Source organism: Lucilia sericata, unplaced genomic scaffold (genome assembly GCF_015586225.1).
Source record: "Lucilia sericata isolate MDLA Ls3-8-SP2 unplaced genomic scaffold, ASM1558622v1 Contig000109F_arrow, whole genome shotgun sequence".
In the NCBI taxonomy this organism is placed as follows: domain Eukaryota; kingdom Metazoa; phylum Arthropoda; class Insecta; order Diptera; family Calliphoridae; genus Lucilia; species Lucilia sericata.
The window spans coordinates 1-27272 of record NW_023994141.1 but is presented as its reverse complement, the minus strand read 5'-3'; the positions used below and the strand labels follow the sequence as shown (position 1 = coordinate 27272).

The 27272-nt window shown below is 27.3% G+C and overlaps 1 protein-coding gene across 1 annotated transcript in view; it reads right to left on the bottom strand.

Moving 5' to 3' along the window:
* Positions 1-16214, bottom strand: part of LOC119600268 (calcium-activated potassium channel slowpoke) — a gene marked incomplete at its 5' end in the record, with an annotated part of 94875 nt that extends 78661 nt beyond the window's left edge. Inside the window, 2 exons of the mRNA XM_037950389.1 lie at positions 114-224; positions 16123-16214. Coding sequence (XP_037806317.1) covers positions 114-224; positions 16123-16214 — 203 coding nt within the window. The remainder of the gene's footprint in view (positions 1-113; positions 225-16122) is intronic.
* Between the last annotated feature and the right edge of the window lie 11058 nt (positions 16215-27272).

The following is a 27272-nucleotide window of genomic DNA, read 5'->3' as shown; positions in this document are numbered from 1 at the left end:
ATATTTATAATTATCATCATATAGTCATAAATGTTAAATATTGTATTTCTATTTTAATAATAATAATAATGATAATACAAAAAAAAAATAAATGCAATGCATAAACAACTTACCGATGTAAAAATACCACTTCAACATCGACATCTTCACGATCTTCATGCAGAAAATCCTTGAGAAAATGTGACACCGATTCGTATGTTATGTGACCACAGACCACAATATGTCTGTTGATAGATATGAAGGGCAAATTGTTGTTAGTGGGAGACGTCACCATCATCGTCGTCATCATAATTATTGATATTAAACATGAGTTCATGTTAGTCCATTTAATGATTAATGGTTTTCCATTTGTTGTTATTTAAGTTTTTAATTAAATTTTTTTAATCGATTTTACAGGGTAAAATCATTTTGTAATAAAAACAAAAAAGTGGGAAAAAAGAAAATCAATTAGTTTATTTGTATTTATAAGTGCTGTTTATATATATATATATTTTTATATATAAAGCAAAAAAAAACTTATTAATAAATGAGTGTATTTTTAGAATGCATTTTTTTATATTTTTAGTTTTGTTTGTTAAAAGCAAAAGATATGATGAGCATAATTATGGATGGATTAATTTTAAAGTGGTTTAAAAGCGTTTTGTATGTTGAGTGTTGTTATTTAGGGTTATTTGTGTGTGTAGATTTTTGTTTTAGTTTTTACATGAATTTTATGGTCTTTTTTCTTGTTAATAAATATTTTATATAATTTTTTTTTTTGTTAAGGATAATCAGTGGAATAAGTTTATTTTTAAATTGTTTTATATAAAATTTTGACACATATTTTAAAGTTTTAAATTTATATTCAAGTTTTTGTAGCAACAAAGCTTCATACGCAGGAAGTTTTGCATTACATTTTTAATATAGAAAGAAGCTGATGCATTGGTTTCAACGTACAAAACATTTCGATGTACGGTTCAGAAATGGTAATTTTGATACATAATACAGATCATCAGTCCAAATGGGTTCAAAGACCAAGCTTTTAAAATTATTGGGAACTAACCAGGCATTAATTTCAAAATGTTTGATTCAACCAAAGCTACCCTACGAATTGAAGCCAAAGAACCTTAAAATACTAATTTACAAGTCCGAAATTCTACAACGAATCTTTAGTTGGAAAAGTCGAAGTGGTTTACGCAGATGGCAATTTTATACATGGTTCTGCCGGTACATGCAAAAGCACTTTGTTCAAGTATTCGAGCTATATAATATCTGGCCATTGCTACCCCGATGCGTAACTTCCGAGATGTAAAAACATTACTTCCGTTTGGATGGACTCTCTTGATTTTGCAACGGCACCTAGATAAGTAATCGGTGGACCGAAATACGAAGCCATCAAATAAGCCAAAGATCATTAATTTCTTACATACAGAAAACACTTGGTGGTTAGTCTGGTGTGAACAGAGAAAACCCTGAATACACCTTGAAAATGCAAGACAATTCAATGATATCACTTGTATATATAACCTCCCATCTATCACCATTCCATCCAGCACACAATTCTCATGTATTCAACACTTTCATTGAGATAAACATCCGTCACATTTCCTCTAGATATACGCGTGGGTGAGGCCAGCAGGCTCCTGTATCCATCCCGTATCTATACTCTTGACACTTTCCAATACTTAGCATCACAGTCACTCCTCTGCCGGTTATATGTTGTCTTTTTCGGCAACAGCTGCAAACTTATTCCGAAATATTGATTTTACCGAGTTTGGGTTTAAATCGCAGCCATCATGTACACCCCGAAAAGATCTCTCCTATAACCGGGAAAAGACAAACTCCGAAAATCTAGCATGTGGAATACCGGTTCCAGTGGTTCCACATTATATGGCTTTCTATTTCGATCCAAGGAAAGGCCGAGGATATGTTTGACATCACTAGTTTATAGTCCCGACAGACTAAAGGTACTACTAGCAACTCGTATTTAAAGCCCGGCCAAGCTTTCGTTTAAATCGAGCATTAGTCGACAAGCGATCAGAATATGCTGCCAGACATATACCCTTTTAAAACTATTTAGAAAAAAGAAGTTGGAAAGTTTTGCCACACCCATCTTATATATTATCTCATACCTCGCGCCATACTTCTACTATTCTATCAATACAAAATATTATCTCTGAGATACGCTTCTTTCAGATCAGCGTATCCGAAATTGTTTTCATTCGTACTTGGCCTCAAAAAAATATGAGCTCTTCAGTTAGTATAAGTACCCTCAAAATACGTATTAAAAGTCAGAAAAAGGAAACAGCTAGTGCCCTCAAATTTTGTTTAAACAAATGGGCAGTCTAGCTACAATAGGCGTGGCACTTCCCATATAAGAAGAACTTAAATTGTTATATCTGAGAAAATATAATAGCTGGAATTTTCAAATTTTTTAGGAGCCACTTTAATATCAGCATTAATATTTAGGACACAAAATTGGCGGACTAGCAATAGGGGGCATGGCATCCCCCATAGAAATAAAAAACTAAAATTCGTTTATCTGTGAAACTATTGGAGTTAGAACGTTAAAGAAGACCTTTAGCATTCCTGTGAATATTTGGGAGAAGAATGGACAGACTTTTATAAGGGGGGCATGGATCCTCTCATATGAATTAAATAAAAAATTCTATAAATACAAAAATCCCAGATATATGGATAAACTATTAGAGCTCAAATTCTATAATTTTGCAAGAACTACTTTAACATTCACGTGAATGAACATTTGTGTAATAAATTGGCGGACTAGCAATAGGGGGCTTGGTTACTCCCATATGGATTACAAACAAAAATTCGTTTATATGGGAAATTTTTAGTCTTCAAATTCATAAAATGGGCTTTTTATTTATATTGTTTTTAAGGTAGCAAAGCACACTGGGTACAGCTATATTATTATATAATCAAAGTACATATGTTTATTGTTAAATAAGTTTTTGAATATGTGTCAAAATTGTCTTAATAATATTCCAATGATTAACACTTGAAAATTGTATAAAATTTATTTTTATTTAATTGTTATTTTTTTTAAGAAAAGCTGCAATATTTCAATATTTCTTTATTTTTGCGTTTGTATGTGTGTGTATATTGTATTTGTATTTATTGTATAGTTTATATTCATTTAAAATTTTAAATTGGCAAAATAAATTATTTATTGAAGAAAACTAAAAAAAGAACATTTAAAAAAATTAAAATAAACATTTTAAATAAATAAAAAAAACATTTACTTTGTATTTTTAGACAAAAATCATAAATAATATAATTAAAACTAAATTTAATAATAACAATTGTAAAGAGAAGCAAATAAGTAGAGGCAGTTTTTGTTTAAAAAAGTTGTGGTCGGAATTGTTAAAAAAAAAATATTTAATTAAAAAAATATTTAAAATTAAAAAGAACAAAAAATAATATTAAAAGCGTACAAGATGCAACAAAAATATTTTTTTTTGGTTTTTTTTCTTATTCAAATTTAAAAGTTCTTTTTTTTCAAAAAAAAAAAGTATTTTAGTCTGCTACCCCATAAAAAATACATTCATGGATTTGTTAATTTAAGTTAATTTTTAAATAATATATATAGAGATATTATTATAATTATTTGAGTGTGTGTGTTTAATTTTCTTTCATAAATTTTATCACATCAATTGATAAACAAAAAACATTAATTAATTTGAATTTTAGTTGGCAATTAGCAAATAATGGAAAGTGTGTGTTTTTATGAAATATTTCTATAATTTGCATTTATTTTTTAGAAATTTAGATCATAAAACTTTGTTGTTAATTTCTTACAAATTGGAACGCCGGACATTAGGCAGCAAAAACTTACATTGAAAACTAATTAGTTATAAAGCTAATACAACCAACACCTAGTAATTACCACTCGCTTATAAATAGGTAGTTAAATAAGTCATTATCACACTTGCTTACAAATGAGCGATTGAGTAAGTGGTTTGGTTTTACAATTATGAAAAAGTTTAATAAACTTCAAAACACCTTCAAAAGAAAGAGAAAATTATCTTCTTTGTAGGAGAGGACCTAGACTTTTCTGAGCACTACTGGATTATCTCTCCTCAAAGCAACACTTTAATTTTGAACTTAATTCGATCGTATAGTCTTACCGAAACAAGATTTTATCAATTCTGATACGATAGAATTAATTTGAGAACTATATAAGGAATAAATAAAGCTCCCGATCGGACTATAGTTCGATTCACCAGCAAACGACGTTTGTTAAAATTTTGTAAGTCTTAATCAAAATTTGCAAACAGTTTCCAGAGTTCGGTAGAAAAGTAACGATTTTGATACAATTCGTTGTCAAAAGTGAGCTTACCACGTTTGTTAATATTTAGACAACGCATGTGTACAAAATTTAAATAACACCCAGTTATCATTTTGAAAACTACCGTTGTAATTTAGGAAACGCGTCGTTGTCATAGCAACAAGGCATTGTTGTCATTTCGATTACGGTTTGTGTCATTTCGCCAATGAATCGTTATGATTTCGACAACGAATTGTTGTTAATTTGACAACGCATCGTTCTGTTTGACAACATAGCGTTGTCACTTTGGTAACACATTATTATTTTTTTGTTGATTTGATAACGTCGGGTTTTTTTTTATATTTTTGTTGTTTGACACCTATCCGTACATACTTTGACAACGGATGTTATTGAAAAATTATATTCACTTTGGTACCAGGCGTGTATAATTTTAAAACGTCTTCTTTCCCTTTGTGTACTGCTATTTGGTTTTCAGGAATACAACCCGTTGATCCCTGGATTATGATAATTTTTAAAAATTTGGTTTTCGAAAATTTGACGTTATTGTAAAAAAGGTGTTAAACTAACCTCTAAATCGTGAGGATTAATTTAATTTAAAAACTTTTTCTTACAATTTCGACTTTTGAACATTTTGAAAATAATTGTAAATGTTAACATTTAAATCATGAGGATTCGTATGTATATATGTCTTCTTGTATGTCTGGAAGGAATTCGAATTTTCAAGTAGGGGAAGTGCCACGCCCACATACAAAATTAATATTAAAAGTCGCATTTTTCAGACATCTAGAGTCTCTAAATTTGTATATGAACAACATCCATGACCATATAAAAATTTGTGGTCAAAATGGGCGGTCTAGATAAAGTGGGCGTGGCACCTCCTATATAAGGAAAAATATAAATTAGAATGTTTGCAAAAATATAACAGTTAAAATCCTCAAATTTTGTTGTAACCACTTCATCATCATTATGAATATTTTAGACAAAAATGGTCATACTTGTAATATGGGGCGTGGCATCTCCCATATGAATTTATTACAGAAAATCGAATATCTAGGAAACCATTAGAGTTAGAATACTCAAATTTTTCAAATACAACTTTGACATCAATGTAAACATTTGATTAATAAATTGATGGACTAGCAAAATGGGGAGTGGCATCTCCCATATGAAATAAATGCAAACATTCGTGTATCTGAGAAACCATTATAGTCTAGCAAAAGAGGGCGTGGCACCTCTCATACTTAATAAATATAAACATTCGTATATATAGGAAACCATTAGATACTCAAGTTTTGCACGGGTTACATTGAAATCCATATGAACTAAAGTTTGAATATTTGGACAGCAGATAAGTTTTGCACAATTAAGTGGACTAACAATAGAGGGCGGGGCATCTTCCATATAAATTAAATACTAAAATTTATATAATTAGGAATCTATAAAAGTTTAAGGTTTTACTAGTTTCTTATTTATTAATTAACTTTCTGCATCTTCGAGTTTTTCAACCGATTTTCTTTTTAATAGTATATTTTTATAAAATGATTTGATTATTAGCTGCACTTGTAGCTTGACGCCGGCCGTTCCAATTGTGTTAACAAAAATATTATAATAGCTTTCTTTATTTCAAATTAATTTCATTCGATTGGTATTTAAATAGTTTTTCTTTTCAATTTATTTTTACTAATTGCTTTTTTTATAGTCATACATTCTAATAAACTACATGCAATTTAATTCATAATCTATAAACTACCCAAAAAGGATCACCAAACTACAATTATAAAACAACAACAATAATAATATTAATAATAAGAATGCAGTCATTAATATGCATGCATTTTTTTTTTAATATATATTTAATGAATTTATTACTTATAAATACAATTATTTAAAAATGTGTTAAAACATTCAAAGAAACAGAAAACAAATTAAAAAAGTGAAACGAAAAACAACTTAAAAATTAATTTTTATTAAAAATGACAGAAATATATATATTGACAGATTGAGTGACAGTGGTTGACTGATTGACTGAAGTGGATACAAGTATGAAATAAATGAAAATGTTGAAAAAGTATTTTTTTTTAATTTAAAATTTTTTTCTTAAAACTTGCAACAAAAAGTGTGTAAAAATGTGTGAGTTTTTTAATGATTTTTTTTTTTTTTTGACATTTATACACAAGTGTAAAGTGTGTTGTTTTTTTATTATTTAATAATAAAGTTGTTGGTTTTTTTGTTTTTTTTTAGCAATGAAAACTTACTTGTTTTTTTATTCAATAAAATTATTATTAATACTTTTTAGCAGGATGTCTTTTCAATGATCTTAATGAACAAAATACTACTAGAAACAAACTATTTTTGCAATTATAAAAAAATGGTTGTTGATTAAATAAATGTTGTTGTTTACAATATATAAATATATTTAGAAAAAAAATAAATATTGAATTCAAATTCAAAAGCAGATTGTAACGTATTTTCAATTCAAACAAATTGTACAATATGCCTGGCCACGCATTTTATTCTTTAAATAATTATTATTAATTACTCAATTAATTCAAAACTGTTTTATTTTTACAAAATTACATGTTTTATTGTATAAACATTAAAATGTTTTTTTATTAGTTGCTTTATTTCAAAACTCTAAAAGTGAAAACTAAATATTCCTGTTAAAGGTCCTGTTTTACAGTTATCCAAAGTATTTACTCAATTCTCAATTCAATAACAGAGACAGTTAAATACAGTTTAAGAGAGAGAGAGAGAGAGAAAGAGAGGATCAAGTAGAACATTAACAAAAGTTTAAACTAAAGTGCAAAGATTTATTATTTCAACAAAATGGTGGTGGTGGTTTTAATTATTTAACAATTTCAATTATTTACCTAAATTTAACCTAAAGTTAAAGAAAACAAACTATAACAAAAAAATTATTTAAAAACCAAAATTCCCTTCTTCTAATAAATATATTTTTTTTTAATTTATAATAACACCGGCCAACAAATTTTTAACGCAGAGACCCATGTATACTTATGTAAAGCATAGAATAATTCTGAATCTGGCTTCAAAAACCTAATGTGATGGAGCAGACATGGAAATATCAGACTAGTCTATAGTCTAGTCTATAGTCTAGTCTATAGTCTAGTCTATAGTCTAGTCTATAGTCTAGTCTATAGTCTAGTCTATAGTCTAGTCTATAGTCTAGTCTATAGTCTAGTCTATAGTCTAGTCTATAGTCTAGTTTATAGTCTAATCTATAGTGTAGTCTATAGTCTAGTAGTCTAGTAGTCTAGTCTATAGTCTAGTCTATAGTCTAGTCTATAGTCTAGTCTATAGTCTAGTCTATAGTCTAGTCTAGTCTAGTCTAGTCTATAGTCTAGTCTATAGTCTAGTCTATAGTCTAGTCTATAGTCTAGTCTATAGTCTAGTCTATAGTCTAGTCTATAGTCTAGTCTATAGTCTAGTAGTCTAGTCTATAGTCTAGTCTATAGTCTAGTCTATAGTCTAGTCTATAGTCTATAGTCTAGTCTATAGTCTAGTCTATAGTCTAGTCTATAGTCTAGTCTATAGTCTAGTCTATAGTCTAGTCTATTAGTCTATAGTCTTCTATAGTCTAGTCTATAGTCTAGTCTATAGTCTAGTCTATAGTCTAGTCTATAGTCTAGTCTATAGTCTAGTCTATAGTCTAGTCTATAGTCTAGTCTATAGTCTAGTCTATAGTCTAGTCTATAGTCTAGTCTATAGTCTAGTCTATAGTCTAGTCTATAGTCCTAGTCTATAGTCTAGTCTATAGTCTAGTCTATAGTCTAGTCTATAGTCTAGTCTATAGTCTAGTCTATAGTCTAGTCTATAGTCTAGTCTATAGTCTAGTCTATAGTCTAGTCTATAGTCTAGTCTATAGTCTAGTCTATAGTCTAGTCTATAGTCTAGTCTATAGTCTAGTCTATAGTCTAGTCTATAGTCTAGTCTATAGTCTAGTCTATAGTCTAATCTATAGTCTAGTCTATAGTCTAGTCTATAGTCTAGTCTATAGTCTAGTCTATAGTCTAGTCTATAGTCTAGTCTATAGTCTAGTCTATAGTCTAGTCTATAGTCTAGTCTATAGTCTAGTCTATAGTCTAGTCTATAGTCTAGTCTCTAGTCTATAGTCTAGTCTATAGTCTAGTCTATAGTCTAGTCTATAGTCTAGTCTATAGTCTAGTCTATAGTCTAGTCTATAGTCTAGTCTATAGTCTAGTCTATAGTCTAGTCTATAGTCTAGTCTATAGTCTAGTCTATAGTCTAGTCTATAGTCTAGTCTATAGTCTAGTCTATAGTCTAGTCTATAGTCTAGTCTATAGTCTAGTCTATAGTCTAGTCTATAGTCTAGTCTATAGTCTAGTCTATAGTCTAGTCTATAGTCTAGTCTATAGTCTAGTCTATAGTCTAGTCTATAGTCTAGTCTAGTCTAGTCTATAGTCTAGTCTATAGTCTAGTCTATAGTCTAGTCTATAGTCTAGTCTATAGTCTAGTCTATAGTCTAGTCTATAGTCTAGTCTATAGTCTAGTCTATAGTCTAGTCTATAGTCTAGTCTATAGTCTAGTCTATAGTCTAGTCTATAGTATAGTCTATAGTCTAGTCTATAGTCTAGTCTATAGTCTAGTCTATAGTCTAGTCTATAGTCTAGTCTATAGTCTAGTCTATAGTCTAGTCTGTAGTCTAGTCTATAGTCTAGTCTATAGTCTAGTCTATAGTCTAGTCTATAGTCTAGTCTATAGTCTAGTCTATAGTCTAGTCTATAGTCTAGTCTATAGTCTAGTCTATAGTCTAGTCTATAGTCTAGTCTATAGTCCTGTCTATAGTCTAGTCTATAGTCTAGTCTATAGTCTAGTCTATAGTCTAGTATGTAGTCTAGTCTATAGTCTAGTCTATAGTCTAGTCTATAGTCTAGTCTATAGTCTAGTTTATAGTCTAGTCTATAGTCTAGTCTATAGTCTAGTCTATAGTCTAGTCTATAGTCTAGTCTATAGTCTAGTCTATAGTCTAGTCTATAGTCTAGTCTAGTCTATAGTCTAGTCTATAGTCCTGTCTATAGTCTAGTCTATAGTTTAGTCTATAGTCTAGTTTATAGTCTAGTTTATAGTCTAGTCTCTAGTCTAGTCTACAGGCTGGTCTATAGTCTACTCTAAAGTCTAATCTATAGTCTAAGGTCTAGTTTATAGTCTGCTCTATAGTCTAGTTTATAGTCTAGTTTGTAGTCTAGTCTGTAGTCTAGTCTATAGTCTAGTCTGTAATCTAGTCTATAGTCTATTCTACAGTCTATTTTATAGTCTAAACTACAGTCTAGTCTATAGTGTAGTCTGTAGTCTAGTCTATAGTCCAGTCTATAGTCTAGTCTATAGTCTAGTCTATAGTCTAGTCTATAGTCTAGTCTATAGTCTAGTCTATAGTCTAATCTATAAACCAGTCTAGTCTATAGTCTAGTCACTAGTCCAGTCTATAGTCCAATCTATAGTCTGGTTTACGGTTTAGTCTATAGTCTAGTATATAATCTAGGCTATAGTTTAGTCTAAATCCTAGTGTATAATCTAGACTATAGTATAGTCTATAGTCTAGTTTATAGTGTAACCTATAGTCTGGTCTATATTGTAGTCTACAGTCTAATGTTTAGTGTGGGGTATAGTCTAGTCTATAGTCCAGTCTAGTCTAATCTAAAGTCTAGTTTATAGTCTAGTCTAAAGTATAGTCTATAGTTTAATCTATAGTCTAGTCTATAGTCTAGTTTTTAGTCTAGTCTATAGTCTAAACTATATACTAGTATATAGTATAGGCTATAGTATATTCTATAGTCTTGTCTATATTATGGTAGTCTAGTCTATTGTCTAATACAAATTCTAGTTTTTAGGTTGCTCTATAGTCTAGTCTAGTTTATAGTCTAGTCTATAGTTTATTCTATTGTCTAGTCTTTAGCCAATAGTCTAGTCTCTAGTCCAGTCTATAGTCTATTCTAGCGGGAAATTAGTTTAGTACTTTAAAACCAGAAAACTGCTATTTTTTATAACTTTTTAAAATTTAAATTTTCCTTAACTGTGATGGAGTAATTCTGAGGCCAGATTCAGATCTATATCCTTTAAAAATGTATACTATGTTTTCTGGGTTTAGACTTTTTTTTAAATTTTGTTGGCCTGTGTAATTCAACATAGTTTCCAATTCATTCTTCAAAGGGAATTTTGTTAAAGTTAAATTATAATTATAATAAACTTTTATTTAAAACTAAACTTATTACTTTAAACCGCTAAAATCAGAGTATTTTGTTTTATATGTTTAATTATTATAATAATTATAAACTGCTAATTGTTTAACACTGTACCGCGTTTCGTTTTTTGTTTTAAAACTTCTGTGTGTATATTTTAAAACTTTTTCATATTTTTATTTTTACATGGAAAACGTATATGGGTATTTTATTGTTTCAAATTAAAATAATTTAATTGAAAATAAAATTTAATTAAATCAAAAAGGAAAAACATACATTAATTTTAAATAAATTAAATAATAATAATAAAAAAATATAAACTTGTTTCTTGGTTTTTTTATTATTATAGAACGATCATATAATCACATGTTTACACAAACTAATTTGTTTAAAAAAAATTATTATGTTTTATTTGGTTAAATTTAATAATTATGTATCAAATATATCAATACCAATATCTACAACACAGTCACAAGGTATTTTAAAGAATTTTAGAAGAAAATAGTATTTAGAAAAAATAGTATATAGAGAAAGTTTTTTTATTTAATTAATTAATTTGTTGGTAAATTTTTGTTTGTATAATAGACACACATTTAAACAATTAATTAAGGAATAATTAGGAAGTTGAAAACGAAATTAAAATGTTAAATATGAGAAAATATTTTTAATTTTTTTGAACAGAAGAAAAGAATTTAAAAAAGCTTTATTAGAGCTGTTGACTTCTTAACGCTATAATTAAAAAAATAATCACATAAAATTTCTTTGGAACATTTTCGATAAAATATTAAAAATGTTATTATGGTTTAAGCCTTTAAAATATATATTATTGGAATCTATATTTTAACTTAATACTTGTGGGTTTCTGATGGATTTGAGCTAACAATTGGGTATCTTGCATCGATATTTTGTCGACTATTTTGTCCTAAGAAAGTCGTTTTATCGACTTTGTAGACTTTTCAGAAATTGATTTAATTCGAAAGTTGACATTTTGTTAACCCAGCAAAAACTTACAACTTATTGGTTAAAATGCTAAAATTTACTTGTACAATAACATTTTAAGTCATTATTTTAAAACGGTAATGACATTGGAGGCAAGTACTTACCAAGCTCGCTTACAAATAAAGAGTTAGGTAAGTACTTACTACAACTGCCTTCAATAAGTTTTGTTTTCAGGAAAAATTTCCAACGAAAATACGTCCAAAAATTTTAAGAAAACAAAGAGTCAAATCCAAAAAAGTAAGTACTTAAGTACTCAGTTATTTGTAAGTCATTACTAGACTCCTTCTAAGTAATGCAGGCGATATATAGTAGTCATTGAAAAGTAAGTTATTGAGTAAGTAGCTACTACTAGCCCCACACAAGTTAAATAAAATTGTTATCTCTATTTAAACTTAAGAATAAGATTCCTTAGATCTGTTTATCTTGTTTCCCTTACATCTTGTAGAAAGTTAAAATTAACAACTACTTTATACAAATTTTAAATTATACTATCTAGTATTTTTATAAGATTAGCAACAGCTCTTGTAAAAAAAATAAAATTTTTATGCAAATTAAAACGAATAAAATATCTAAATCATTTAGGATTATAACGATTAATTGATTAAAACTTTACTACCACAGAACCTCTAGTAACATGTCAAAATCTGACTAAAGAGAAAAGAGAATTCTGTCGCTCAACAACGGAGAAGCGGTTTCAGAAGTACAGTAAATACGGGGTTTCTTAAACCGAGTAGAAAAATCATAATTAAACAAGTAGGGGTATTCAGGGGTCATTTATAGACCGATCCTCATAAATATTTGTAGGAATATTTTGGTTCCTATATAATTTATTTGTGGCGAATTTCTTAGGTATGATATCAATTTTAAGCCAGTAATGAGAGTTGAAAGAACTTTCTGAAGGAGGTCTAATATGAAGTGTAGGATCAATTATGAACTGATCGTCTTAGCACTTGGTAAAGAGATTTTGGTTTCTAAATAATTTGTTTATTTCGAATGAGGGTAGAGTGTAGGGTCAATTATAACCCGATTCTTATACAATTTTGTATATAGATTTCGTTTTTCACCACCGTTTACCTAATCACAACACTAGCTTCGAGGCAGAAGTTCGAGCAATAACGGAATGCGTAAATTGGATTAGAATAAATATGGCGCCCACAGGGCTTAACATATTTACCGACAGCCAGAAGGCAATTAGGGCGATATCAGGTGATAAAGTTAAATCTAAAACCGTATTGGATTGTAAAAAAGCTCTAACCGAATACTCTCTCAGAGGTTAGGTTGACATCACATCATCAGGGAACTCGAGGTAGTTAACCTGACGAACTCAAAACCACTTGAAGCAACGAGGGCAGAATTAAAATTATGGGTGAGAGAAACCCATAAGGCCTCTTGGAATAATGAAACCATGGGTAGAACCACAAAGATTCTATGGGGTGACCCTTTTCAGTGGACACACAAGATTACGGGCACACCTATACAAAATTGGACTTGCGGATTCAGACGAATGTAGAGCATTTAGAGAGAACAGTGAAACTTTGGAACACTTTCTTTGCCATTGTCAGGCTTTCGCCGAAATTAGATCCAAATATCTTGGAAGTGATATTATTCCTGATTTAATATCCCTCACGAACACTGATTGGAAAATCCTTAGGAATTACGTCCAGGAAACTGAGTTTCTGAACATCGGACGATAATACATTTATTGAATACTATATAAGCTTTTTGTTTTTAACAACAAACATTTTCCATGAAAAGGAGCGCACAACAGGCCCGATAGTGGTCTAGGTGTATTTCTTCGGATTTGATGTAGATACATCCTCCTATAGATAGCGGAGTCGATTTAGCCATGTCCGTCTGTCTTTTCTATAATATTGAACCTGGAAACATGAAATTAAGTATGTAGAGCCCGGATTAGGTCAGAACACATAAAAGGGGAATTTATGGTACTTTTTCGTTCTACAAAAGGTACTTTTTGACTTTTCTATAATATTGAACCTAGAAACATGAAATTAAGTTTGTAGAGCCCGGATTAGGCGAGAACACATAAAAGGGGACTTTTTGGTACTTTTTCGTTCTTCAAAAGGTACTTTTTTTAATTTTCTATAATATTGAACATGAAATTAATTATGTAGAGCCTGGATTAAGTGGGAACCCATAAAAGGGGACTTTTTGGTACTTTTTCGTTCTTCAAAATGTACTTTTTGAAATTTCTATAATATTGAACCTAGAAACATGTAATTAAGTATGAAGAGCCCGGATTTTGTGAAAACCTATAACCCGGATTATGTGAAAACCTATAAACCATGTAGATCCTGGATTATGTGAGAACCTATAAAAGTGAAAACCCATAAAAGGGGACTTTTTGGTACCTTACCGTTTTACAATTGTTATTTTTTGATTTTTTGTAATAAAATTCGTACTGACTGTGTTTTTTAACACATCATGGTGAAGGGTATATAAGATTCGGTACAGCCGAATATTGAACTCTTACTTGTTTTTCTTTATAATAGTGAATTTCAAGAAAGTACATATAAAACACTTATTGTTGTGTTTTAAATTTAATCACGCCATTAAAATTTGACCTTAAGATTTTAATCAATTAATGGTATAATCCAGCACAATCCTAAGTTAAAACTGAAAAAAAGAAATAATTATCAATTTAAAAAATTTTAAATAAAATTCAACAGCATGAAATTGATGAAACGTTAGTTAAGATTCAAAAATCAATTAACCTATTCACAAACGATGTTGTAAAGTTGTATGACACAATAATAAATAATAAAAAATGATGACATACAACTTTACAACGCCGCTGGTGTACTAAGCAAATGTAATTTAATTTAAAAAAATATAAATGAAAATTATAAAATTAAACAAAAATGAATTTATTATAGGAATAATAGTTAAAGATGTCTAGTACAAGAGAAAAATTTTACATTACGACTGTACTTTTTATAACTTTATTTTTATTATTTTTTTTTTTCAAAAAACACAATAAACACCAAACGTCAATTATTATTTATTTTTATGTAATAAAACTTTGACATAAACGTTTAATTATTTCCTTTTGAAACATGAACCATAAATTTTTTTTTTGTTTCAAATTACTGGAGTATAAAAAAAAACAAATTAAATAGTTTACGTTTAATATGTTTGTAAATGCCAATTGTTTAAAAGTAAAAAGAGAAAGAATTCAATTATTTATGTATAAAAAGAGAAAGAAGAAAAACTCAAATAAAAATTATATTTTTGAAATAAATTTTGATTGATTTAATTAATTTAGTTTCTTTTTTTTTTTTTGGTTTTTACTCAAACAAATACAAAAACACAAAGCGTGCAACATGAGAGAGAGAGACAGTAGTAGTAGTAATTGTAATGAAAAAGTTAGTAATTTATTATTATCGAATAGTTTTAGATTGAGAAAAAGGAAAAGTTTTCAATTCAATTTTCAAATTTAATTAATATTTAGACACTAAACAAAAATTAAAACAATTTAAGAAAAAAAATTATTTATAAATTTAATAAATGTCAATTAATGGAACTTTTAAAGAGATGAAAAAGAAAGAAATTGTCAAATGAAAAGGAAACTAAAAATTAGGCTAATTATTAGTTAAAAGAAAATAAATGATAAAGAAAAAATTCTTTAATAAGGAAGGAAGTTAAAACAAAATAATAATTTCCGTTTCCGTTATTTCCTCATTTTTTTAATATTAATACTGTTACTGTTAGTTTGTTTATCGGCTGTGGAGATTGTTTTTGTGTTTGTTGTTATTGATGTTGAGAAAGGAGAGGAGTTTTTTTATTGTTGTTGTTGTTGTGTGTGTATTTGTTAATTTTGATTTTGAGTATTTTAATAATTTTATTATTAAAATGTAGGAAAAATGAAGAAAATTAAAAAAAAAAGAGAAACAAAAACTGTTTGTATAAGTTTTGTGTTTGTGTAGGTTAAGAGAAGGCTGACTGACTGACTGACTGTGACAGGGTTAGGGAGCTGGTTTGAGTTCAATACATGCGTGTCTGTAATTTCTTAGGGGTAATTTGTTATTGATTGTTTAGAGGGGCGGTTTGTGGATTGTTGTATGTATGTGTTATGTGGATTTCGTTTAATTTGTGGTTAATTTTCTCTATAAAAACAAAAATCAAAATAAAATTTCCTTTCGTTACGTATTTGTTTTTTGTTTTTTTTTTCTTAAATAAATTTATAACTTTAAACAATTAAAATTTTTTATAAGTTTATGTTTTGATTTTGTATGTAATGACCAGCAAACTAAGAAAAAAAATGTTTTAAAGAAACTAAAAATTATTTTAATATTTGTTTTACAAACATTAGCAGCAATACTTTTGTTATAAAAGTTTTACTTATTTTTAAAATTTTTTTTTATAAGAAATTTCATTTTGATTTGGTGTTTATTTTATTTAGTTCTCTATAACAAAATTAAAACAAAAAAAATCATAAAAATTATAAAACAAATTAAAAAATTAAACAAAATAATAGTTTAAAACAAAAATTTGTTTCTTTTATATTTAACATTGTTGTAGTTTGTTTTTTTATGAAATTTTTATGATTTTTATTTAATTTTTGTTTTTTATTAAAAATTTTTTTTTTGTGATTCTCACCTTCGACCCTTTTCATTTTTTAATGTGCCCCCATATTTGGCTCTTGTTCCAATCAAGTCTATAATCTCAGGTATACAACTTGCAAATATCGCCTGTTTTCAATTATATGGATGGATCAATAAATTTTTTTGTTTGGTAAATTTTTATCAAATTGTTAATGTTTGTTATTTAAGGGCGCAGAAATTTTGTTGCAAATTTCACTAAATCTAATAAATATATACGTATTAAAAGTACAAAAATTTTTATGTAAAAGTATAATTTCTGTCAAATCTTATAAACAATTTACGTTTTGTCTATATAAAAAAAAGAGCTGCCTGCTGTTTCCTGGAGACCTAATCTGTAGCGTAGCGAGTGAATTATTGTTGAAACCTGTCCTAAGAAAAATATGCCAATTTTATTTTCATACTTCATACTTAACGAAATTTTTGTGTGAGGAACCTTTTCTTTTTTTTGGTTTTTTTCTCGGAATTTTATTTTGTTTTATTTTTTTTCTGATAAGGATTTGCGTTTGTTTAAACAGAGATTATTGAAAAGTTGTAAAAGAAATTATATTTAAATTTTTAATGAAATAATAAGTATTTTTAATTAAAAAAAAATAAATTATAAAAAAATATTATTGTTGTTTTAGTTGTCTGCAAGTACGAATATCAAAACAATATCAAAAGAAAGTTAATATTTTAAATTTTTAGGAGCGATCTTAATAGATCTTAAAGACCCAGATAAGAATGGTTGGTTTATTTGCAGTTCCCCCGTAATCTGTTTCTCCCCACAGCTAGGGCTGAGAAATTGGCAAGAAATTGGAAAACTATTTCTTTAAATTTTCGATAGAATTATCGGTTAAGGTTAAAAAACTCAGAACTCATCAACAATTTGTTCTCTGGAGTTTTCAAGGACTTAACTAACTTAACTTTAAAGTTAATTCTATAAAAAATAATAACTAGTTCCAGTACAGCTCCAAAAATTGCTTATAAGTTCACCAAAATTCCCCTAAATTTAATTTAAGAAATTGTTCAAGAACCGTTACATAGAGCGAGTTACAACTCCATAACGCTTCCACATAACAAGTTCCGAAGGTGAAAAATTCGAACTAGAACGAGTACTATATGTACATATATGATACTATATATGTAGAAATAATTGGGAAACTACATCATTTCCAATTAAATTATTTATTATTTTATATTTAAATTATGAAACAGAAGTAGGGCTTCCTAATTTTTTCCATACAATTTGATGTTAAATTAATTCCCAGAATACGGTTGTTGAAATAGAATTTATTTTATTTTGAGAGCCTTTATTTTTATGCTAACATTTTTTAGGTACTCATTTTCTCAACAGCGTTACCATACTTTCAAAATATGTTTATACATTTTATAAACAAAAAAATGGCATTATTAGATAATTTGGAGTTACTGCCGTAGCTTTAGTCGTGTTCTGTTTCATAATTAAGAAATTTCTAATTGAATTTCAAAAATTTTTAAGTGTATTTCAGAATTTTCCATTTGTATTTCAGTAAATTCCAATTGTATTTCAGAAATTTTTAATAGAATTTTCATGTAAAAAGTTTATAGATGTCTTAATAACCAGTACTATTTCCCATATATTTTAACCCTACAACGTTCCGAATTTGACCATTTTTTTTAATAAAAATTTCAACTTTGAGATGCTTATTGATACAATTTTATAGCTGCTATCGCAAAATGTAAAACAGTTTTGAAAAGCTTCCTGAGTTCCTTATTTATTTCTAAAGTATTTACCCAGCGCCGAAAAAAATGTTTAAGTTTTTGGGAATCATGAAAATTCCTTTTGACCTTTGAAAATATAAAATTCTTTAAAATCGGATAGGACACAAAGAAAAAAATTAGGTGCTCTACCTTGAGCCCCCACAGCGCTGTCCTTTAACAATTTCTGGAGTCCATTTTCAAAACTTAAACACGAATACTACTTGACTACGATCATGTCCAATTATTATACCGTTTGGAAATGCGAGATTTATCTCAAAACAATTTTCGATTCTGTCCCACTGTGGTACCTTTGTGAAGGCTAATACAAATCGATAGTTTGAAGCATACTACATCAACATTAAGCTAAACTTGCTGCAATTTTTCTTATCATAATTTACGTTCCATATATGGGCCCTTTAAGGAATAATTTCCATATTTCCTGTTCAAATATGTTAAAAAAGAGTATAACCTCCTTTTAAGGTAAAAACTATATTTTGGTACACTAAAGTTTTAAAAATTGGTTTGATTTAGTTACACTTAATAAGCTATAGCAGCTTCAGTTGCAACTCCAGTACTAAATATTATTTTTTGGTTCTTTGACTGGTACTTTTCTTTAACTGGTACTTTTTGAGTTTTCTATAATATTGAACCTAAAATTTTATGAGAATCTATAAACAGGAGCTTATTGGTACGTTTTCCTTCTTCAAATGGTACTTTCTGAAATATAAAATTAAAAATTCAGAACCTTGAGCGAATGAAAATTTGTAGTAATGAATTTTTAGTACTTTTTCGATCTCTAACTGGTTCTTTTTGAGTTTTTTGTAATATTAACATTGGACTATGAAATTAAACATTAAGAGTCCAGAGTAAAGTAGAATCCATAAAAGGAGATTTTTTTGGGACCTTTTTATTCCTTAATAACATTGAACCTTGAACGAGTAACAATACATTTCCATCCTTTAGCTGGTACTTTTTGAGGTTTTTGTAATATTAAACCTTAAACCAAGATATTAAACATGCAGAGTACTGAGTAAATAAGAATCTATAAAAGGGTTTTTTTGTCGCTTTTTGCCATATCTATAATATTGAACCTAGAAATGTAAAATGAAACATACAGCATCTTCATTAAATGAAATCTATAAAAAGCAACTCTCTGGTACTTTTTCCTTTTTCAACTGGTACTTTTTGAATTTGCTGTAATATTGAGCCGAGAATCAGAAAATCAAACATATAGGCTCTTATTTGATTGAAAACTATAAAAGGGAACTTTTTCGTTCTTCAACCGTTACTTTTCGAATTTTCTGCAATATTGTATAAAAGGGGATTTCTGATAGTGCAGATACATACATATAAATGGGCAATTTCGTGTCAAGTGAACCAACTTTTAAAATCGATGTTTTCCAATTTTGATGAATTTGATTGAATTTGGACCAAGGTTAGTACTATTAGATAGTAGGTCAGAAACAAATTTTCAGCTCTATCTGTCAATAACTGCCGGACTTAGAAGGGGTCAAAGTTGGACATTTTGGCCAAACAGGGATTTATTTAAATGAGTGCAACTTTTCACCTATTGGTCGTAGCAAAAATTGTTCTCAGGATTTCAGATAGCTATTTCTTCGTTGGTTCCAAAAAAAGTTTTTTAAATTTAAAATAAAAAAATTTTCCGAAGACATCGATTGTAAAAGTTAGGTCACTTGACACGAAATTCCTCCTATATAAATTTTTGTATCAAATCAATGAATCTTTAACAATAACTACCGAGTTAATCAAGAAAAGATATCAAAACTAATTTTCAATTTCTTATTTTTCAGAAAAAAATTAAAACTTGAAAAAAATTTAAACAAATTGTTTAAATAAAAAATTCTGTTAAATTCATTTTTGAAATCATGGCTTAACTGATTAAAATTTAAAAAAAAATATATTATTAACTATTTATTTTAATAGGAGGTGACACGCCCATAACTTTAAATTTCTTTCAAATTAACACTGAAAATATTTAAACAAATTTTTAAATGAAATTTTAATTTTTAATTAAAAATACTTGTAGACAACTAACAACATTTAAAAAGAAGTTAAAACTAAACAAATAGTAAAAAAATATTTATTTTGTTATTAACTAAAGGCTTTTTTTTAAATAAATGTTTATTTATTCAAAATTGTTTTATATACTTCGTATATTAACGACCAAAGGCTGCGATTTCTTGGGAACATGTGTTTTTTTTTTCCTAAATATTAATATTTATTTTTATTTGGTTAATACACAGTCTAAGTATTAATTAATTAACTTTTTTTTAATTAACACTAACAGAGAAACTTTTTTTTTTTTTTTTTTGAAAAGTTAAAACAAATAACAGAAAAAATTAATGTGTAAATATGATTGGTATGTGTGTTTGTTTATTATTATAACAATAACAATTAAATAGAATAATTAATATTAATTTAAGTTTAAACAACTCAAATTTAGTCAAAAAACGTTTTACGTGAAAAAAAAAGTAATGAAACAGAAACAGTGTAAACAAAATGAAAATAATATTTTTCTTTCCATTAACTATATTATATATATTAAAACAGGGAACTACTTATAAATAAAATATCATTTCTAACCTAAAAAAAATATATATATAATTTTAAAATAGTTTTTTTTATTTTTTGTAAATTTTTTTCGTTTTTTAAACATTTTTTTATTTGGAAAATTATGCGTGGCTGCGGCATACAGTCTGTGTGTGCAAGCAAACAAAACTTAACGTGGCAATAATTTTGAAACGACAAGGTTTTTTTATTATTATTAATATTTGATTTGATATTTTAAGTTAAATAATTTTTACTCAAAAAAAAAATTGTGAAAAATTTTTTTTAAATAAAAAATATTTTTAAGTATATTTTTGCTTAAAAAATATAAACTAAAAAACAAATGTTAAAAATAAATTGAATGTAATTAAAAAAAATTATTAAAGCTAGTTGTGGTTTAATTTAATTTTTTTAATAATAACAAAAACTAATAAATTATTTTAACTAAAAATATAGAAAACAAACCAACGAACGAGAACGAACGATTTGTGTTAAAAAATATTATTTTGTTACAAAAAAACGCAACTACAGCATGAATTTATTAATTAATAAATTATTATAAATAAATAAAAAATTATTAATAATTAACAACATGTAAAGGAATCTTGGGTTAAGTCAAACACTGTTTATTTCTTTTTAATTTTTTTTTGTAAATTTTTTTTTTTTTTTTTTTTTTTGTAAGAAAATACTAAACAAAAGCTGAAAATTATTGGTTTACTTTTAAAGAAATTAAAACAAAAAAATAGCTTTTGATAAAAAAATAAAAAAATAATTATAAATAAATTAACATTATTTAAAAAAAAATAAATTACAGCAAAACCAAATTAAAAAAAAAAATATTATTGCATTTAACTCAAACATTAGATTTTTCATTTTAAGCTTTAGTAGGAACAGGAAAATTTTAGATTTTCCATAATTGAAAAAAAAAAATTAATGAAAAATCGTTTTAAACAGGCTGTTATTTTTTTTAAATTAAATAAAAGTAAGCTTTTAACCCATAAATAAAAGCTTTAAAGTTTTTTTTAAATACAAAGTAAATGTTTTGGTTTTCTTTTAATGAAAGCTTTTAGACAAATGATTCATTATAGTTATAGGCTTGTAACATAAACTTTTTTTGTATCAAAATGTTTTATTATTAAAAATTTTTTTTTTTCAATCAAAATTATTTTTACGAAATACGTATAAAGAATTATTTGTAAATCGAATTATTCATCGATTTCTGTGGTAACATGTTTGTTTTTGGTTTAAAGTTAATTTAACTTCTGTAAATTACTTAGATATTTTATTTTCTGCTTTTTTTTAAAAGATAAATTTAATTTAAAATAAAAAAAATATGAAGCATTTTTTTTTTTGGTATAAATATTTATATAATTTTTTTATATAAGAAAATCAGCATTTTATTTATTTAAATTTTGTTGATTTTGTTAGTAATTTGCTAAGAGGCAATAAAAGCCAGTGCCTTAGACTAATTAAATAATTTTTCTTTTTAAATTAAAATATATTTTATAAAAATGGCAAGGAAATGGTCTTCAAAAAAGACTCTTTTAAAGTTGACCTTTCACCTTAAAAGCCAATAACCTAAGGGGTCTGGTTATACTGACAATATTTAAAAAATCTATTGTAGTTTTATTAAATTAATATAAAATTTATTAAACATTTTTAACGTAGCTTAAAAAACACATTTTAAGCAAAGTGCCACACCTACTTAATTATCCGCCCATTTTTTAATTTCAATAATAGCTGTAGATGTATAATGTAATAGAAATTATTTAAGCAAAATTTCTAATAAATATTTATTTTTGTAGAAGGTGCCACGCGCACAATTCTTATTCCGCCCATTCTCATTTCAATTATATAAATTTAATAATAGCTGTAGAAGTATAATGTAATATAAATTATTTAAGCAAAACTTCTAATAAATATTTATTTTAATAGAACATGCCACGCCCACAATTCTTATTCCGCCCATTTTCATTTCAATTATATAAATGATAATAAAATTAATCGTGTTCTTTCTTGGAACATAAAGAACTTAAATAAAATACAATTTTAAATAGAACTGCCACATCCACTTAATATTACGCCCATTTTTTTTAAATTTCTTTCAGTAATAGCTGAAGAATTTTTATGTAATTGAAAATATCACGGCTTAATAGTTTAATATTTAAACAGAACTTCTTATAAATATTTATTTTAGTAGAAGATGCCACGCCCACTATTCTTATTCCGCACATTTGCATGTCAATTATATAAATGAAGAACTCAAAAACTAAACATGACTGCTTAACAGTTTGATATTTAAACAAAACTTCTAATAAATATTTATGTTAGTAGAAGGTGCCACTCCCATAACTCTTATCACATTTTTAAAGAGAAGTGCCACTCCCACTTAATATTAAGCCCATTTTAAAAAATTTTTCAGTAATAGCTGCAGAAGTTTAATGTAATAGAAAATATCACAGCTTAACAGTTTAATATTTAAACAAAACTTCTAATAAATATTTATATTAGTTGAAGGTGCCACGCCCATAACTCTTATCACATTTTTCAAGAGAAGTGCCACACCCACTTATTATTATGCTCATTTTTTTAAGAAGTTTAATGTAATATTTTAATATTTAAACAGAAGTTCTTTTAGATATTTATTTTAGTAAAAGGTGCCACGCCCACTATTTTTATTCCACCCATTTTCATGTCAATTATATAATAATAATAAAATTTATCGTGTTTTATCTTGGAACATGAGGAACTTAAAAAAACAGTTTTACGATAAGTGCCACACCCACTTAATATTACGCCCATTTTTTTAACTGTTTTTAGTAATAGCTGAAAATGTTTAATGTAATAGAAAATATCACGGCTTAAAAGTTAAATATTTAAACAAAACTTCTAATAAATATTTATGTTATTAGAAGGTGCCACGCCCAATATTCTTATTCCGCCCACTTTCATGTCAATTATATAAATGATAATAAAATTGATCAGGTTCTGTCTTGGGACATGAAGAATTTAAAAACAAAACATTTTTACTATAAGTGCCACACCCTCATAATATTACGCCAATTTTTGAATTTTTTCAGTATCAGCTGAAGAAGTTTAATGTAATAGAAAACATCACGGCTTAATAGTTTAATATTTAAACAAAACTTTTAATACATATTATTTTAGTTGAAAATGCCACGCCCATTTGAATAATTGAAATACAATTAATCAGGTTCTGTCTTGGGAAATGAAGAACTTAAAAACATACATATTTTAAGATAAGATGTTAGTAGAATACTAATATTACTCCCATTTTTAAGTAATAGCTGAAGAAGTTTAATGTAATGGGAAATATTTAAACAAAACTTTTAATACATATTTATTTCAGTTGAACATGCCACGCCCATAATTCTTATTCCCCCCATTTTCATCTGAATTATATAAATGATAGTGTCTGGGAAAAGAAAAACATTTCCACACCCACTTCATATTACGCCCAATTTTTAAAAACGAAAGAGAATTTTAATGTTACTCCCATTTGGTTTAATTTTTTCTCTAATAGCTGGAAAAGTTCAATGTAATAGAAGAAATCTTGGTTTAATAATTTAAAATTAAAAAATATTAATAACTATTTATTTCGAATAGGAGGTGCCACGCCCATTTTGATCTCAATTAATTACGACTATTACATAGAGTTCTTTTTATAAATAATTCTGACAAAATTTTAATATTGTTACTTTAGTATTTATCTATATGGTAGCTCCGATAGGCTAGATGGTAGTATGTTAGACTGTCAGTCTAGGGGTGTGAGTTCGATTGCCACCGATATATAAACCTGTTTGGTAAATAAGGTTAAAATGTATTATCTAATTGCATTGTTACGTACGTGGCCGTTCATGGCCCACTTTTTGACTCCACCTATTTTAGCATTCAGAGCAGTTATTGTTTCTAATTGTTCGCCATTTCGTCAAGGGATGATCGATCAGTGTGGATGTTGTGTTGACACCATATAGATATCAGATGTGTAAGCTATAGCATCTCATCCACAGTCGTAATTCAGGTCTAAGTTAGGGAACAGCTCTCGCTTCATCGCGATTATTTTTTAAACGCGTTCAGGATTGTGTCTGTTGCCTGGCTTTCGACAGTTTTGCGTTTCGCTCGCACTGGTGAAGTGTATTACTTCATATAACTGTTGAAAGTTATATGTTGTCTACATTAACGTCGTGCTTTCGTATCACCTCAAGTGAAGTTATGTTTTATTGGTGAAGACCATAGAATATTAAAACGTTTATACCCTAGTGGAGACCATTAAAACTCAACTGTTTATACCCCGGTGGAAACAATTACACCTCAACTGTTTATACCCTGATGGACACCATTAAAACTCTTCAACTTTACTGGTAGAGTACCATTAAAAACTCAAATTTTTCTAAAGTGTTTAAAGGTTTTTAGCTTCCTATATGAAGATATAGGTAGACTTGGAGGATTTCCTTTAAACCAAAGTGGGATACCCTGGCGTTTTACTTAAGAGCTCAGCCATCAAACTAAATAATCCAAAAAAAAGCCCATCCAGTTTACGATACTTTTTATAGCTTAAATCTCTACCTTTCTAGTTGTATTGTAGTGTAAGGTTCAACGCCCACTTTTTGGCTACACCTATTTTACCACACAGATCAATTACTGTTTCTAATGGTTCGCCATCTCATCAAATGATGAGCGATCAGTCTGGATGTTGTGTTGTGTCACCAGATAGAGATCAGCTCATCCAGATTACCATCCTTTTTATGGCCGATATCTCTGCCTTTAAGATAGTAAAGTGATCGTGTAGCCTGAGACATCCCGTTTGTTATAAAGCAGCAAGTAAAAACCGTAGTCTTTACATCTGTTGAAGATTCCAATTTATCAGTTCAGTTTTCGTCTTTGGATTTTAGTGGTTAGTGTTCTAGTCTGGTAGACACAGAGGTCGTGAGTTCGATTCTCACCCGAGGCACTGCGAAGGGTGCGAACAACAGCCCCTATAGAGGCCTGGATATATTTTTTCGGATTTGTTGTATATATATTGCATATACATTCTCATTTCTAGCTGACTACTAACTAACTGAGTATTACCTCAATAAAATTAATTGTCCTTTAACTTAATCCTGAATTTTTTCGGGAAAGAGAGTGACAGAGCAGTAGTCAATGTATTAATATTAGTTTTATTTAATTAAGTTATAAATTTATCAAACTTTTCTTTCTTCTTTATTTTGGGATATTAAATGGTTTAACCCTAAAAGAAATTTATGGCAAATTATAAATATAGTAAGCAGTCTTCGATAAAATATCATAGGTTTTTTTTTCTAAAAGACATATATTTATGATCTTTTTTTACTAATTCCATCTAAATATCAACCTAAAAAAAAATATTCACTCTAGCAAAAATTTTATACAAAATCAACAAAATCTAAATTGATAAGCATTTAAAAATTTAAATAATATATAAAAGAAAACACCCTTAAATGAAGAAATGGTTTATGGAAGAAATCAATTAAAAATGACTTAAAAAATATAAAATTTTTATTTTATTTGAAAAGAAGTCTTCTACTTAAATTGTATTAAAAATTACATGCAAAAAAATTTTAAGGACAATGTAGTAGAGTTGTTTCTTTTTTTTTAAATGAATTTAATTTCAAAGAAATAACTTATAAAAATAAAATGATAACAGAAAACAAGAATAAAAAAAACACAAAAACCAAACATATTTAAGTTATTGTTGTTATTATTTTTTTAATTTTTTTAAAAAAATTTATGAAAAGGGTCCGTATAGCTTATTTTATTTTAAGACACAAAGAAGTTTTAAGTGATTTACAGAAGAATTTGTAAACACCATATATAATAATATAATTAAAACGACCTGATGGAAATCTAAAATTTAAAAAAAAAAATTGTAACGACAACCTAGTTTTTTTTTCAAATGTTATTTTAATAAGATTTTTTTTCATTTTTAACAAAAATATTAAAATTAACACAAACACACATGCCGCCAAGAAATCAATGCCTTTTTTTTAACACGATTATTTTTTAACAAACAGGAACTTAAAACTGGAATTTAAAACCAATTTTTCAAAATTTCCAAATTTTAAAGAAATTTGCTTTTTTTTTAATTATTTTTAATCAACAAAAAAGCCTTTAGTGTAGATTTTTAATATTGACACAAATTTTTAACAAAACATTTTGATTTAGTTTTTGTTTTATTTTAACAAAAATTTTAATTATTTTTTTATAACAAAACAATTTGAAATGAAAAACAAATGTTTGAATATGCAATTTGAACTGAAATTTAAATAAAAATAATATTTATAAAATTAAATAAAATTAATAAGAAAAATTTTGTTAAAAAATGTTTATTTTGTGTGTAGTTTTTAATACTAAATTGGTGAGATTTTTGTAAAAAAAAAAAACAATATTATTTTTGATTTTGAGAGAAATAGGCGGTACAGCTGCATGTTGGTTTTTTTTATTTTGATTGGTGGTGGATTTTATTTTGTTTGTTTTTTTTTTTGTATTGTTGGTGTGTACCTTTTTCTAGGATCCTTGTTATAAGTTCCACCATATTTGCTTCTTTGGGCAGCCAGTTCTGTGATTTCTGGTATCCAACTAGCGAACACAGCCTATGTATTATATTGATACATATACATATATAGTTGTAATAGTAGTAGTTCATGTAGTAGTAGTATTTTAACAAAAATTATACTCAAATCATATTAAACAGAAAAATTTAACAAAATAAATAAAAATCATATGTTTATCTATGTATGTACAAAAACAATATCCTTTTTTATCACGCAGTTATATATATTGAGAGAGAATAAGACAGAGAGTTGTTTATTATTTATA